The sequence below is a fragment of the Ammodytes marinus genome (assembly GCF_949987685.1).
Source record: "Ammodytes marinus genome assembly, chromosome: 13".
Taxonomy (NCBI): domain Eukaryota; kingdom Metazoa; phylum Chordata; class Actinopteri; order Uranoscopiformes; family Ammodytidae; genus Ammodytes; species Ammodytes marinus.
This window is the reverse complement of record NC_137217.1, coordinates 20,143,728-20,159,867: the sequence shown is the minus strand read 5'-3', so window position 1 is coordinate 20,159,867 and position 16,140 is coordinate 20,143,728. Positions and strand designations below refer to the sequence as shown.

At 42.6% G+C, this 16,140-nt stretch overlaps 1 protein-coding gene across 1 annotated transcript in view; it reads right to left on the bottom strand.

Annotated features, from left to right (window-relative positions):
- Window positions 1–15,709, bottom strand: part of kcnn3 (potassium intermediate/small conductance calcium-activated channel, subfamily N, member 3) — a gene marked incomplete at its 3' end in the record, with an annotated part of 83,422 nt that extends 67,713 nt beyond the window's left edge. Inside the window, exons 1-2 of the mRNA XM_080039145.1 lie at window positions 15,636–15,709; window positions 13,866–14,992 (exon numbers count right to left, since the gene is read on the bottom strand). Coding sequence (XP_079895271.1) covers window positions 13,866–14,966 — 1,101 coding nt within the window. The 5' untranslated portion in view covers window positions 14,967–14,992; window positions 15,636–15,709. The remainder of the gene's footprint in view (window positions 1–13,865; window positions 14,993–15,635) is intronic.
- Window positions 15,710–16,140: the final 431 nt, after the last annotated feature.

Genomic DNA, 16,140 nt, shown 5'->3' with positions numbered 1-16,140 from the left:
ATCTTTTAATTTTTTTGCATTTTTATGCTTTTATTGATCGTGTAGAGACAGAGTTGAAATGGGGCAGAGAGGGGAGTGACATGCAGAGAACGACCGCAGGCTGGAATCGAACCCGGGTCCGCTGCTGGCTGAGGCCCATGGGGGGGACGCCCTACCAACTGAGATATGAATCTTTGACCCAGCTTTGCACTTGGGTCATAGCTGTTGTTCAAATTTGTGAAACTTCATGAGTATTCCTGCCCTGTGTAAAAACAACGGCATCGTCAGCATACATTTGAATGTTTACATTTCAACCCACTTCCAGAAGGTCATTTATATACATACATAGTGAATAAAATAGGTCCCAAAATACTCCCTTGTGGGACCCCTGTTGGACAGTCAAGGTAAGAAGATTTGGTGCCAGAGATGAACACGCATTGTTTTCTAATTGATAAGTATGATTCAAACCACAGTAGTAGTGCTTCTTGGGAAAAATTGTAAGAAGTTAATTTTGAGATAAGAACACTATGGTTGACGGTATCAAAAGCCTTCTTAAGGTCCAGGAATACAGCACCTACACAGGCATTCCTATCAAGATGGCCTTTGATTTTTTCAACCAAAATGCAGTTTGCGGACTCTGTAGAATGGTGGTTATGAAACCCAAACTGCAATGGAAGCAGGGCCATTATTTAAGTGTATATTCAGTTGTTTTGCGACCCACTTCTCTGCTATTTTGGAAATTACGGGTAGAATACTGATAGGTTGGTAATTTGCCATTTCTGTTTTATCACCAGATTTAAAAATTGGGGTGATAACGGCAAGCTTCCACGCTGAGGGCTCTACACTTTGTTTAAAGGATAAATTAAGCAAATGTGTAATTGGTAAAATGAGTCTTTATACAATTTTATAAATTTGTTGAGTCCAGACTCATCTTTTGATTTTGACCGTTTGAGGGAGTCAATAATGTTCATCACCTCTACTTCAGATATTTCCGCTATCCTAAAAGCTGCATGATTGGGATTAGGAAGGTTATATATACAGTTGGGGGGGAGGGGGGGGGGGGGGGTAAACTGTTGTGTTATCTCGTTAATAGAATCCATAAAGTATTTGTTCATTGAAGTGGCTATAGTTGATGGATTTTGCACAGGTACATTGTTAAGTTTTATTACAAAGTTATCATTGCCATTTTTATTAATATTTTGCCATATAACCTTGTTATTTCCTTTTGCGTCTTCAATAATGGTAAATTCGCCTTCGCCCTCCGCATTGTGTTTATTACTTTATTTTTAATTGCGGTAAATCTCTGTCTATCTGTGGTCAGACCTGATTTTAATGCTTTTTTAAGTAACTAATCTATGTCTTTCATTAGTTTTCTGCATTCTTCATCTATCCAGGGCAGTGGATTCCTTTTATTTTTTCGTTGTTTTCCCTTTCTCAGAAATGGGGACATTATTTCATTTAGTTTTAAACCAAATATATCACAAACATTTTCTATATTTTCACTCATGAGAGTTTCACTCCAGTCACTCTCTTTGAAAGCTGCTTCCAGACTTGGAATTTGGTTTTGTGGAATGTACTCATGACAACTTCTAGTTGTGTATGAGTTGGGAAATCTTGTTTTTGAGAGTTTTCGTGAGAACAAAATTATATTATGATCTGAAATTCCTGTTAGATTGTAGGTTTTTTAAATTCTTTCAGGATGATTTGTGATCAACAAGTCTATTCTGGTTGAGGAATGAGCAGTTATTCTGGTGGGTTTATCTACTATTTGTTTAAGATTAAAATGGTCAGTGATTAGCTTGAGATTTTTTCTATCCTTCTTATCATGCCAGTTAATATTCAAGTCACCCATGATAATTAACTCTTTGTTTAAGTTACAATTGTCCAGAAGAAGTTTTAGTTGATCATAAAAATCTATCTTTGCAGATGGCTTCCGGTATACACATTACAATAAATGACATTTCAGAGGAGAGAGAAATAGTGACACCAATACATTCAAGTCCAATTTCACTAGGCCATTCAATTTGCTCACATTTTAAGGTGTCTTTAATATATAAGAGAACCCCCCACCCCTGCCCTTACCCCTGTCTCTTCTAAAGGTGTTGTATCCAGGTATATTTATCACAGCTTCTGGAGAGGAGCGAGTGAGCCACGTTTCTGTCAGTCCTAAGAAGTCAACATTAGAATTGCCTAATATATGTTGTACTTGTTCCTGTTTTTGAGTCATACTCCTGATGTTTAAGTGTCCCCCAAATAAACTACCAGGCTTGCACTTTGGATCCCAGACTGTTTTTGCTTGATTGAGTGTTTGAAATTTTTTTGTAGTACGATGCTTTTTCATTACTGAGTTCCTCAGTTTGATGTCCTTGCACTGCTGGTGGAGTGAATATGCTGGTTGTAGCCTATGAGGAGAGTTTAATAATGAACTGAAAGACTGACGCACAGGGATTGGGTGAGTTTTTAGATTAATGAATGGTCCAGGCCAGGAGGGGGCGCAAGTTGCATAGGGACTAGTGGTCATGGAGGCTGAGTCACGTGAGATAATAACCTCTTGACTGACCAGGTGTGGAGATAGTCAATCATGCTGGACGGAGTTTGCAAGAGGAGTGATGCTAGGACTTCTTTTTACAGTGAGTTGCTGTAACAGGTGATTAGGAAACCTGTGGTCACAGTGAGGTTCCGAGGCAACCAAAATCAAATAAATGACGACTGAATTCCACTTAGCTGCTTGAGTTTCACATTCTTTGTACTGTAAACGCTGGTTCACTGTCACATTGTTTTACAATGACACGTGAATGATGGCTCCGATCGTAAATGACACCTGTGCTTTTTCCCACAAGGACGAGCTAGAATAACATCATGCCGCTCCCTTTAAAACCACAAACTGTTGTTTTAACATTTCTATTTGTGTACAGATAAATCAAACATAACAAAAAGTGTTTTTGTTTTACTTATGTCATTGCCAGGTAAAGTAAGCTGATATATAGCTGGGCAGTAACAACCACAGAAATGTAATCATAAATCATGACATGCACATCCAAATGAACAAACAGCACAAGGAGTTGGGCAAGTCGTGTGTCTAATGTTACTTCTCCCATTTCTTGTCGACCAGCTGTGCATAAGTATGATTCGTGTCTATTGATCAAAGGTCTGGTCGATAACATGCAGAGATAATGAGCATTTTACGCTTATTTAGTTATATCAACACACGACACACACACAGACACATACCAAACCAGATAGTATTTAGTATCTAGATGAGTGCTTGCCCCAATTGTCCCTACCCCACCCTTATTGACACAGATGTGAGAGCAAAACACAAAGCCCAACAACACAGTACTCCCGTAATGATTCGTGGCTCATTGTATTGTTAGTGCATATAAATGCGTGTTGGTGTGTGTGTCAGAGTGTATGTGAGCATGTTGTAATGAGTTAGCCTTGGAGGTCTCTCCCTGTCAGCTCGATGCCTCCTTGCAATCAGTCTTAAGGGAAACAGGCAGTAGACAGAGGAGAGATGTCACCAGAGTGCACACACACACACACACACACACACACACACACACACACACACACACACACACACACACACACACACACACACACACACACACACACACACACACACACACTCAACTGCACATTTACACACGCCATTACGGCCCTACACTCAATTAAATCCAGGCATTGGAGATGTGAATGCACACATACAAACAGGTGCATACATGGACACTAATATGACATACATGAATTCATTGTGTCAAAAAGACACACACACACTCCATATGTGTTGTAATAAGAGGAGACGACATATACTTGTGACGTGTATGTAATGTTACCGAGGGATGATGCAAGGTCTAACACACCCATCTGTACCAACACACTCACACATACAAAGAGAGGTGGCCTCGCCTTGTTTCACTGAAAGAAATTTGTATATTTGTACCTGTTAGTAAGCTAGACCTGTGGGATCTACCGTCCCTTAGAAACCTGTCTTCTAGAAAACGAAGGGAGTGTGGAGCAGCAGAGTAGAGGAAAAGAGAGAAGGGGGAGGAGAGGAGGAGGGGGGGGGGGAGCGAGCGGCGCAGAAGTGCTGAGATTTCTGATAGCTCCTTCAGAGAATACGGTGGCAGTCGGTGAAATCAATTCCCTGATGTTCCTCATGGACTGTCTGAATAACAGCAAACCGGCACCGTAAGTGGCCTGACAGAGACAGGTCTTCAAAGGTCTCCAAGTAGATGTTAGGGGAGATGTGTCATGGTTTTGGGGAGAGAGAGACGGGGGAAGCTCAAAGGAATTGTAGGAGATGAAGAATGAATCGAGAAATATTTAAGACTCCTCACCAGGAGAGGAACGGAAACACTCCCCTATATGTGAGAATAAAGAATGAGGGAAGGAAGGAAGGATAGGGGGACTGGAAGGGAGCCCTGTGCGCACTCTATGAACTCATCTGTGCTTGTGGTGAGAAATGTACAGTTATTGGGTTCATGCTCACATAAGATTCTCCATTCGTCTGCCTCGAACACACACACACACAACATGCATCTGTACGTCAAGGTGTCAAGTGGTTGTATTGACAGGCAACAGCTGCTGTGCGTTCCCTCAGAATAGCCTTGTTCAATTGCAAGCCGTGAAAGGTAGCATATAGCCTGGTCCTACCAGACCATCGTACTTCATTTCATTTGCACAGAAGATCTGGAATTGCTCAATTGAAAAACGTTAACTCACTTGAAGACGGGTGTTCAAGTTTAAAACTATTGGATCTGCCAAGTGCCACTCTGGATCTGCCATAACCAATCGCATAACATTTGGTCGTGACGTACAGTATGTCATGCGCCAGCTTCTGACTATGGCTGTATCTCGATTCAGGGGTTGCGGTCTACGAAGGCTGCATTTGAAGACCGATTGCGTCATAGCGGCGCGCAAAGGTTGTTCCATTTGCAAGGCTCCTCATATGCGGACGAGAAATGCAGCCTTCGTTTCACGGTTTTGAAGGCTGCATCAGATGTATCCTTCGCAGCCCAACATATCCCATGATTCATTGCGTTTTTTTCAGAGATGGCATACAATAAAGTAAAAAATAACAAAACAGCAACGTGTTGCTCCATCTTCTTAACTTTTATCTTCCTTTCTTTTTTTCTTGTACTTTTTCTTCTTTTCGTCTGGTAGGCAACTTCTTTTTATTTTTTCCTCTGTTGACAAGGCTGTTTCCGTTGGCAGCTATCAGGGTTGCTAGGCAGCACAGGAGCGGCGAGTCCTCACGCAAGGTAACGGCTTGTTACGTAAACCGGAAATGCTTGTAAACGGAGACCTGCGGAGACCGTCCCGTTTAACAACGCTCGTTCGGCCTTCGAATCAGCCTTCATAGGCTATAGCCTTCATAGACCGCGAGACCGCCTCCTACCAAGGAGGCGGTCTCTGTAATGGGATACAGCCTACAACTGAAACGGGCGCACAACCTCAACGTCATTGTTCTCAGCCACTCCCTCTGTTCGCTGATTGGACAGCCAAAAATTTGGCTGAGAAAACCCGCGAATATACCGTGGACCCAGACCTACTACTGAAGGGAAATTAAAATTGAGTGGAAGTAGGTAGGCTGGCGGTGCCAGGCTAGGTAGCATATAGCTGGGGCCCCAAAGGGAGCAACATGGGCCATACGATTTATTGATATTACAAAGTGACAGGCCACATACTAAGGTCCCAGGTGTCTGAGAACATCATGATACTCGCAGATAGAGACACTGTGGCTGACCCGGGACCATCTCCCTATTAACTTGTTCCTAATAAATAAATAATAGAAGCTTTTTTTAAGAGGAACTGTCCAAGCCGTTTACCCTTGTAAGTGTCAAGGTCCTGGGTCAATGGCAAACGGGTTACCCAGATTGTGAGCAAGGCCACAGGAAACGTAGAATTAGAAATACCATATGATGCCTGGCACTCTGCAGATGTAAAGTACAGAGACTGTCAAAACATGTCACAAGAAAAAGTTATGTCAGCAATTTGTGAAGGCTCAGTTTGGTTTTCGCCTTTGATTTTCTTTGTGGGAAAACTCACGGTTTCGCCCGAGAGCAAATTAAATTACCTCACATTCATGAATTATTTCATCATCTAATATACTCTCTGCATAATCCAATTTATATCTCATCCATTAGAAATCTGACATTTACGGCACAGGAATTCCCTGCCACTGCCTAGAGAGCTGAATATCAGTGGTGGAAGCATTCAGATATATATTTATGGATGCCAGTGCCACACTGAATAAAAATTACTTCTTTACCAGTGAAGTCCTTCATTCAATATCCTACTCTAGTAAATATACATAAGTGATGGCAGCAAAATAAACTCAAAGCAACAAAGGAAAGTGCTTATTCTACAACAAGAAAAAGGCCTCTGGGAGTGATCAACATAATTATCTTAATTATATTCTAACTGATACATCAATGTGTAAGTGGTGTTGTGGCTATTTTGGGTGGAGCAAACTACTTTATATTTGATTGGGTATTTAATCTATAAAAATCTCATTGCATTTTACAAGTTCATTGTGTTTTTCATGATTAACCATTATCTGAAAAGTAAATTGTAATTGTCAAGTAAATGTAGTAAAGAAGTAAACAGTAGCATGAATCCTCAAAATTGTACTTAAGTGTAGTACTTAAGTGGACTGTAGTTGCTCAGCTACTTTCCACCACTTCTGAAAATACATAAGTATACATTAATACAGGGGTGGCCAACCCGCGGCTCGCGAGCCGCATGCGGCTCTTTGCCCAGCTTCGTGCGGCTCTTCAGTTCATATCAAATTATGTGATTATAATTTATTTAATTTTTTTTTATATACTTTTTTTTTGTGTGGGCCTATGTGTGTGCATGTTCGCAAATGTTTCATGCGGCTCTTACGTTCATTTTACATGTTGTCTATTATTTCATTTTTTATTTTATTAATGTGTAGGCCCTATGTGTATGCCTGTTCGCAAATGTTTAATTGAGGACGCAACATAACGTTCGCAAACGTTTGGTGCGGACGCAACATAAAACTGCCCGCTCAGCTTGGAGGGAGGTTTTCCGTGAGTAAACTATTTGTGTCAAGTTCGCTACGAAACAGAGTGGGAGAAAATTTTTTGTTGAACGTTATGGCAGGCCATTCTGCCTTATATGCCAGGTGTCATTTGCGCATTTCAAGGCTTCAAATCTTCGGCGCCACTTCAGCTCTCTCCATGCTAAAAGTAAGTCCCACAAAGCAACATGCATAGTAAGAGAAAAACGCTATTTTAAATTGTTATATTTTTGTTTGTGGACTTGGTTGAACTGAGAGTTTGTGTGTGAGGCAGTGCACACAATGTTCATTGTTGAAAATGACTGCCCTGTCGTCTTTAGTACTGTAAGGTTGCGTTCCGAATCGCATACTCTTTCTTTTTTCTATTCTACATACTACATCTGACGATAAAAATAATCTAGTTAGGATGCAGTAGGCATACTATTGGGACGTACTTTTCTCTCTTATTTCATCATAACATTGCACCTTGATCTTGCCTCTTGGTTTTATATCCGTCGCATCCCCGTTTGTTTTCATAACATGGACCTATAGGCTTCGTCGATGTTACGTCACTTCACGTGCGCACTGGATTGTGGGTCAGAATCGCCCAAATAGGATGCACTTTTCAACACTAACAATCTTGGCCGCATGAAGTAGACCATCCGGGTATTCTAACCATCCTAAATCTGGCCACAAGAATCGGGACATCCTAAATCTTTTTTCTACATACTATATAGTAGAAAGTATGCGATTCGGAACGCAACCTAGGAGTCCAGTCCTGTCATTATCACAGGGGCGGCCTTAACGATCTTGGGGGCCCGTTTCAAGTCCTAGTGTGGGGCCCCCTGTTTTTTTTTTTTTTTTAAATAAATAATGCTTGTGCATGCATGTGCAAGCTCCCCGCAAAAATAAAAACGCCCCCCCCCCCCTGAAATCTTACTGGCCACCCCAGTGCCCCCCCCCCCCCCCCCAGTTCAAATGTTATTTTTTATTTTCATTTTATTTTTTTAATTAAATTTTTTTCCTGATATGTATCCTAGTTCAGAGATCATATGTATTTTTTTTTGATAGGTAGTTGCCAAGTTCATCACACAAACACTCCAATCCACTGATATGAGATCAGTTTGCAATTTTCAATTACTAAATTAATGGTAGGACTGTGGCCACTAGAACTAGTCTCTGGTCAGCAAAGGTCTTAAAAAAGCATAAGTGTGCTTGTGACATGCGTGCCACCCATGCATGTGTATAGGCACGTGTCCCAGCAGATTTTTGAAATCTGAATAAAAAAATTAAAGTTTGTAGTTAGCGAGTGTAACATGTTCTTAGCAAGGGCAGACTTTCATAAATAAAGGTTTATTTTTTTAGCAAGATATTTGGTCAAAAGCTAGTGGTCATCCGTCCCTCTGTGCAGTTGTTAGGCATCTGGCTGCTAGCAAGTTATGTTGTCTTGCTAACTTTACTATTCATCTGAGCTGAAATAAATATTGACTTTTTCCTTTATTATCTTCGCCAGAATGCACCAGAATGCTTAGATTACATGTTAAAAACACAAAAAAATCTTCTGGGGGGGGGATGCCCCCAGACCCCCCTTCAGGGGTTTAGTTTTCTGACAAACATTACAATGGATACTAACATGATTTGGGCATTTGGGATTATGAATCATCTTTGAATTGGTTGTACAGCATATCACATGCTATTCATTCAGGGGTGCGATGGCCACCCCACTCTAACTCTGTGGCCCACCTTGGCCACCCCCAGTCAAAATTTCCTGGAATCGCCACTGTGTGTACCCGTGTGTACGATGTGGCTCTTTGCGGTAACACAGTAAAAAATGTGGCTCTTTGTCTCTGATTGGTTGGCCACCCTGATTAATACATAATAAATTCATAATGAATACATAAGAACAGTTTCCATCTACATCACTAATCTTAAAATGCTGCCTTTCTCATACACATTGTGTTGAACTGCACTGAATTAGGCATGATAACCGAATAAATAACCGAAAATAGAGACCCTGATACAATTACTGGAAAATGTCAGCTGTAGCCACAGTATGTGCTGATGGGGTTTGAAATCTGTTTCAGCACATGAATATACATATGCTTACTCACTGAACCCACAGTCAGGAACACCATGCCCAGTTCTGTTAACCTTGCTCCCTTTATCCTAACACAGGCACACATACACCATCCAACCCACCATTTTCAGTTCCATTTTTATTCTCCATTTCTATTTTTAGGAGAATGATAGAACAACTGGTTAGGTAGAAGCACACACACACACTGACTGTATATGACATTTAGTTTACAGCTACTCACAACTACACAAATAAGTACAGTATATATATAGGGGAGAGTGGCCTAAGTTGTGCAACTGTTCACTCAAAGTGACTTTAAAGTAAGGCCTTGACAGTAAAGTCTCCAACTCAAATATGTACATATATTTCAGGGTGTTGTGCATCCCTGGCAATAAAAACTTTGGATCTGGAATAAACTGTTGAAGAAATATAGCTTTCGGAAAAAAAGTTGTCTTGTTGCACAACTTGCCCCCGGTGTGGTGTAAGTTGTGCGGTTGGAGAGAATACCATGGGGTAAATTGTGCCATTGCTATATATCTCATAAACTGTAATGCAAGACCAATCCATTAGACAATCACTTATTTAAGGTGTATTTAAAGTAAATAAAGTAAATAGTTGACAAAGATTGAAGGACAATTTTCTTTAACAAGGCCTAGCAGATCTAATGGTTTTACCTGCAAAGCTCACAATGACAAAGTCACCATCATCATCTTTCTGGCCATCTGAACTCTCATCAGTGGTGTCGTTAAGTGGAATTGAGATGTCACTCTCTTCTGAGCTACTGTAGACAATCACTTTCTTTTGGTGACCAGCGTATACAGCCATGCCACAACTCTCAGAAATGTACTTTGCACTAGTTGCTCCGTGCTTGTGGAACCAACTGCCACCTGACAAATGTGGTTCCCTCTACATTGCTGCCTTTAAATCAAGGCTCAAAACCCATATGTACACCCTGGTGTTTCCTCCCCATTAACTATCTTACCTCTGCACTACTATCTGTGTTTATGTGGATGTATGGGCTTTACGTCTTTTATTTTGGTTATTGTTATTGTATCTTCATTTTTTACCTACTGAATGCAATATGTAAAGCACTTTGGACAGTGCAAACTGTCATAAATGTGCTTTTATAAATACATTTTACTTACTTACTTACTTATAACTCACCTAGGCCCTTTGGCACAAATCACCCCAATCCCAGAAATGTGGATAATAAGCATGATGCAGCAATTTAGGGCTGACATCGTGCTAACTGTATAGACTCAAAGTGTAGCATACTAAAGCACTAAAACATGTGTCAAATGTTTTCAAACTTGTCTATAATTGTTCAGACACAATAATCAAAAAACCTTGATCATGTAAATTTTACTTTGAAAGGCAAAACAGTTTTTTGAGCATAAATGTGCTTATATCTTATTCCTTGTGTCTCCTTTCTTTACAGTATGAGTCAAATGGATGGCTCTTCTTAAATATGTGGTCACATTTCCAATTTCTTCCACGGTTTTCTAGAAACAATGGGTGGCACAACTTCCAAAATGCACAACTTAGGCCACACTCCCCTACTGTATATAAATGTATTTATTGAATTTTCAATAAGGAAAAATTATCTGTTCCCAGCCCATTTCCCCACTAGCTCTCACACCATCACTCAATAAAAGCTGTCAATACACAGCAAACAAGCTAGCACCTCTGAAAACCAAAATCCATTTTTATGGTGTGCGTTTGTGTGCTGGCACGGACAGTGCACGTGTGCGTGGGTGATTATCAATAATCAATAGAAGAAATCCTTCAGGGCTTCCCCCCAGACTTCATTGAAGCACTGCAGGAACCTCTCCACTTCTACCTCTGCCGTCCCTTTCCGTTCAATCTTTCATCCTTGTGATCTCTATTAATTTTTCACAACAACCAGCGGGCTTCCTTCAATCTCTATTATCTAAGAGAGGGCTTGACCTGTATGATGGAACTCCTGTATCTGTTCTCTGTTGGATTCTAATCAAATCTACAACCACGAAAAAAGTATAAAAAAATTACAACTAAAACCCAAATGTACAACTCTGAAAGGAGTCTATGAGGTGCAAAAAACAAACTATACTATTCTCAACTCCGACTATCTGTTCTTAACTAAATATCTCAATGAACATAGATTCACCAATATGGTCTGAGCCCTGGCAAATACAGTGGCCACCCTGCTCTAATTCCAACTCTGTCCATAAATTCTTATTGATCTGCAACGCTGCCTTATTCTGATTAGGACTGCCTTGGTTGAGGCTTAGGAACCTAAGTCAGGCTTTTAATTATCGCAGGCTTTTTTCTCGCCTTCTACAGCCATTCATTCTGGCCCAGCCACTTCTCTCTCTCACGATCACACTCCCCCAGTTTGTTGCCCACTGGAAGAGCACAGGAGCAGTGGGAGAAGGGAAGTGAGGGGGAAAATGAAAGAAGGACAGAAAAAAAAGGATAAAAAGAGAAGCGCTGAGTTGAAATAGAAGAGAGACAGACAGCGAGAGAGAGAGAGAGAGAGAGAGAGAGAGAGAGAGAGAGAGAGAGACAGAGAGAGAGAGAGACAGAGAGAGAGAGAGAGAGAGCAGGAAGAGGGTCGGAAGAGAACACATCGACAGAGAGAAAAATACAAACTAAGAATTTTCATTATCAAAAAGATATAGCCTCCATAACAGTGATTTAAAAAAAACTGATTATTGGGAGACAGAGGCAAAAAGAAAAAGAAGCAAAGACACAAGCCGGCACAATAGAACAAGTATTTATTTGCAAGCAGTGACAATAACACAGAGATCAACACAGTATCAACTGGAGACAGAGACACGTCAGGCTGGTCTATTCTAATAAGCTACTGTAAAGCTGTACTCTCATATGATCCTACACTCTCCTTCACGTGATCAGTGAGACATAAATAATAAGATGCATAAGTGGAAGTAATGTTTCCAACTCATTAGCTAAAGAAAACCAACCCTTTGTAGAAGGTTCGTAACAGGGGCAGAAGTACCTCTGTATCAGGAAGGTGAGCACATGCACATCCACATGCAATTGCGAACTGGAACCCTTTGGCTCACACACCCACACACACACACACACACACACACACACACACACACACACACACACACACACACACACACACACACACACACACACACACACACACACACACACACACACACACACACACACACACACACACACACACACACACACACACACACACACACACACACACACACACACACACACACACACACACACACACACCATAATAAACAGACAATAGCAGCCAATACCCAATTCAGCTTATTACACTCCCCATTACACAGACAAATGAGATCCTGGCCTCCTACTGATAAATCTGCCCCCCTTGTCCTCTGCATCATTGCATTTCATCACCCAAAAGCAGAAGCTGTCAGGCCTAGTCATTAGAGTACAACACCCTTCAATAACATGGACATGGTGCTGGTCTGTCTGGGTGGGTAGTACCAATCATGGATTAACATAAGAACTGGTGGAAGGATGACCTGGGGGTTTAAATTGATCATCCCTTGTTTCAATCTGGTTGGAGAACCTTTTCACAATAGTATTCTCTTCCCTCCACCCCCTTCAATTCCTGTCACTTTTAAAGGCTAATATCAATATAAAGGCAATTTATTACCAATGCAAAACAATACAACCACAACCCAAGCTGACATTGGTGGACATTGTTGGATAGCTTTACGTGTACAACGTCTTAATGAAAGGAGCAATCTACCTATTATTGCACTAGCATAACGTTGGGGGACAGAATGGTTAAAGTTGTAGCAGTAGAGGCTGAGATATCCTGACCGTCTTTAGTTAGAGCAGTGGTTCTCAATTATTTTCTGTCATGCCCCCCCTAGGGGACAGAATTTTTTTCGCACCCCCCCCCCCCCCCCCCCCCCACTAAATTGAAATACTATTGAGAACCTGCTAATATTTATTTATTTATCTGTACAAAACCACTGTATGAGTTTCTGGCACGAGCATTCTGTATACAATCACCTTATTATCAAATTACATAACAAAAATGAGCTGAGATAACTTCTGCAGCAAAAAAATTAAAAGTTCAGTTTATTAGCTCAATTTGTAACATTTAAACAAGACTGCTCAGTCTGTGTGAATCTCAGGACAGAGAAACAAGAGCAAATTATTCACTGAGGTTTGCATTTCATTCAAAACATTTTAAAACTGTAAACATAGATAAGGTGATGTTTTTTTTAATCATTATAGGCCAATAGGCCTTCTGTGATGCGATACCAATAATTCATTAATGTTATTATTAGTCTACTTGCTTGATTTCTTTTTAAATAGCCTACAGAGACACTTGGAGACACGTGGACATTTATTTACTGCAAATCGCGGCCTTTCGCGTGGATATGACCATACACAAGCACACATCGCGCTTGCTAGCGTGCTTGGTCAGTTTGAAATCAAGGCAGCCCCCACCATTTGAGAAGCACTGAGTTAGAGTCACAATTCCCAAAAACACTGGATCCTGAACTTCCCATGAACTCCTCCCTTTGATATCACCATGTCTTTCACACTCCAGACCCTTTCCTGTATAAAGTTGTAGCCCCTAGCCCAAGCCAATAAAAACCCTGATGACATGACTTTGACATCAACAGTGTATTTCTCTCACACTTGACAAAGCTCCTCCAGAGCCATAGAAGACATTACTCAACTGTAGTCTTACAAACCATAACCTAACCAGTAAACAGATTTCTGTGTATGCACCTTTTAAGTATCACTGGTCTGTATCCTCACCTTAGTGTAAACGCCCCACGACAGCTCTGTCTCAATCACCATGACGACGATGCCAAACATCCCGAAGATGAGGGCATAGTCACTCAGCCTCTTCCTCTTCTCGAAGAGTGCCCTGCGATGCCCCAGTTTATAGCCAATGTTTTGGTTCTTCCGTTTTGAGGCCTTAGAGGTGCTGCCCCTGGCCCCGGTGCCCACCACTGCTGCTCCCGCCTGCCTGCTGGCCCTCCGTGGCTCCACCCGCCTGTTCTCCACCAGTGTGTGGTTCTGGTGGTAAATGGACATCTGGTTGGATGTGGAGTCGGTGATGTCATACCCTCCTATGGGGTACGGCAAGTCTTCTTTGGATGAAATGACAATCTCTGGAGGGCTCTGGATGAGGGGCTGATTGGCAGAGGACTGGGCCACTGAATAGGTGGGAGGTGGTTCTCTCTGCCGGTCGTGGCCCCCTCCGACTGTTGCCCCGGCAACAGCTGAAACGCCAGCCTCTTTGGTTTCGCTGCTGCTTTCTGATTCTATGAGGTTCCTGCGGGAGGCGCTAAGGCGGCTCAGGGGCTTCATGACCCCGCCTGTGTACTTACAGGAGCTCATGGCGATCTCTGTGAAGGGGTTACTGTCCCTACGGTGGACCAGAGGGCTGGCCTGTCTGTGCTTGCAGCCCCTCTCTCTCTCCCGGTCTCTGTCGCGCTCTCTGTCCCTGTCCCGCTCCATGGAGGGTGAGTGGGAAGAGTAAAAGAGGGCATTGTAGACGGGCGAGTTGTCCCCGCTCAGGCTGTGCTGTGAGCCCAGGCAGGAGGACAGCGGAGTGCTGGTGGGGTGCAGGGCGTTGGGAATGGACGGGGGCAGTGGCTGGGCCCCGGAGGTGGACAGGGGCAACTTGGGGAGCGATGTTGGAGGCAAGTTGGGCGTGGCAAGGGACGGGGACGGTGTGCTGCCATTCAAACGGTCTAGGCTGGATCCTCCCATGTGGTTGGAATGGTTTGATCCTGGCTGGCTGCCAGTGGTGGAAGGGTGGGATATACCGCCCAGGGGAAGGAGGAAGCGTTGGTCTTCATCCTCGCTCCCTCCCAGCAGAGACAAGCTCAGAGAGGGGGTAGGCTCCATGGTCACGGCTGTGGCCACGCGCCCGTCTACAGACACAACATAAAGAAAGAGAAGAACTGTAAATGCACAAAAGGAAAACATTTACTGAGAATACAGAGTATTTATCATGGAGGCAGAAATGAAGACAGGACATACGTAGAGAGGGATGAAGGGAGGGAGTGTGGCTGTAGGGAGGAGTGGGCGAGTTTTGTGATGGTTAGTTACTGAACTCCAAAAGCCCACGATGTGTGACAAATGGGGGCAGCAGAGTGAAGAAAAGTAGCCATAATTGGGGAATATGTTATTCTCTGAGTCGCATTTGAGTCAGCTGCCCAGTCAGACCCTGGAACTGCGTGCTTTCTCTCTCTCCATTTCTGTTTTCCCCTTCTCTCACATCCCACAGTGCTTCAAGCCATATCTGCCACAAAATGTCATCTGTGTTACATTGTTGTTAGCCAGGAGGATGGTGCACATCCTCTGGCTTAACACTATTGAAATGAGATCACGATGATGATTCAACAGCAGTCAATGTTCATATAGCTGGAGAAGTACTGTGACTGTGTGTGTATTCCCATAAGTGGTCTGCATTAGGTACATTTATTTTTGATCCAAACCAATAATTTACTCTCAGAATGATATAACCCGACACCTTCACGTCCCCCTCCTCCCTTTCCTTGTTTCTCTACTTACCTCCTGCCTCTTCTCTCTCAGTGCCTGTCCCCCAGGTGAGTTGTTTTCACTGGCTGGATGAAAAGAGACCACCACTCTTCTTCTTTTTCATGTTGTCACGGCCATCCTGTCATCTTGTCGCTTCGCCTGCGTTCATATAGGTCCCTCCACAGGTTCCCTCGCCCTCCTGTCTTGGAAATTGTGCGTCGCTTTTCCACAGATTCCACCTCCGTCTCCGCTCACTTGAGCTTGTGATCAGTTTGTTTTTGTATCACTCATCAGTGATCCGTCCATCACGGTGCCCATGTCAGTCCAGTCAGGCGCAGTCGAGTCGAGATGAAGAGCGTTTATCCATGGTGGTTGGATTAAATCGGCCAACCTGTGGCTGCACGTAAAAAAAAATGTGCATCAACGTAAAAAAAAAACAACAACTAAAACGGGCGAAAACATGGAAATTATATGAAACGCGAAACGAAAGAGTCCTCAGATGAACAGTGAAAGCTGTGATTTAATGTGTGACTGCACC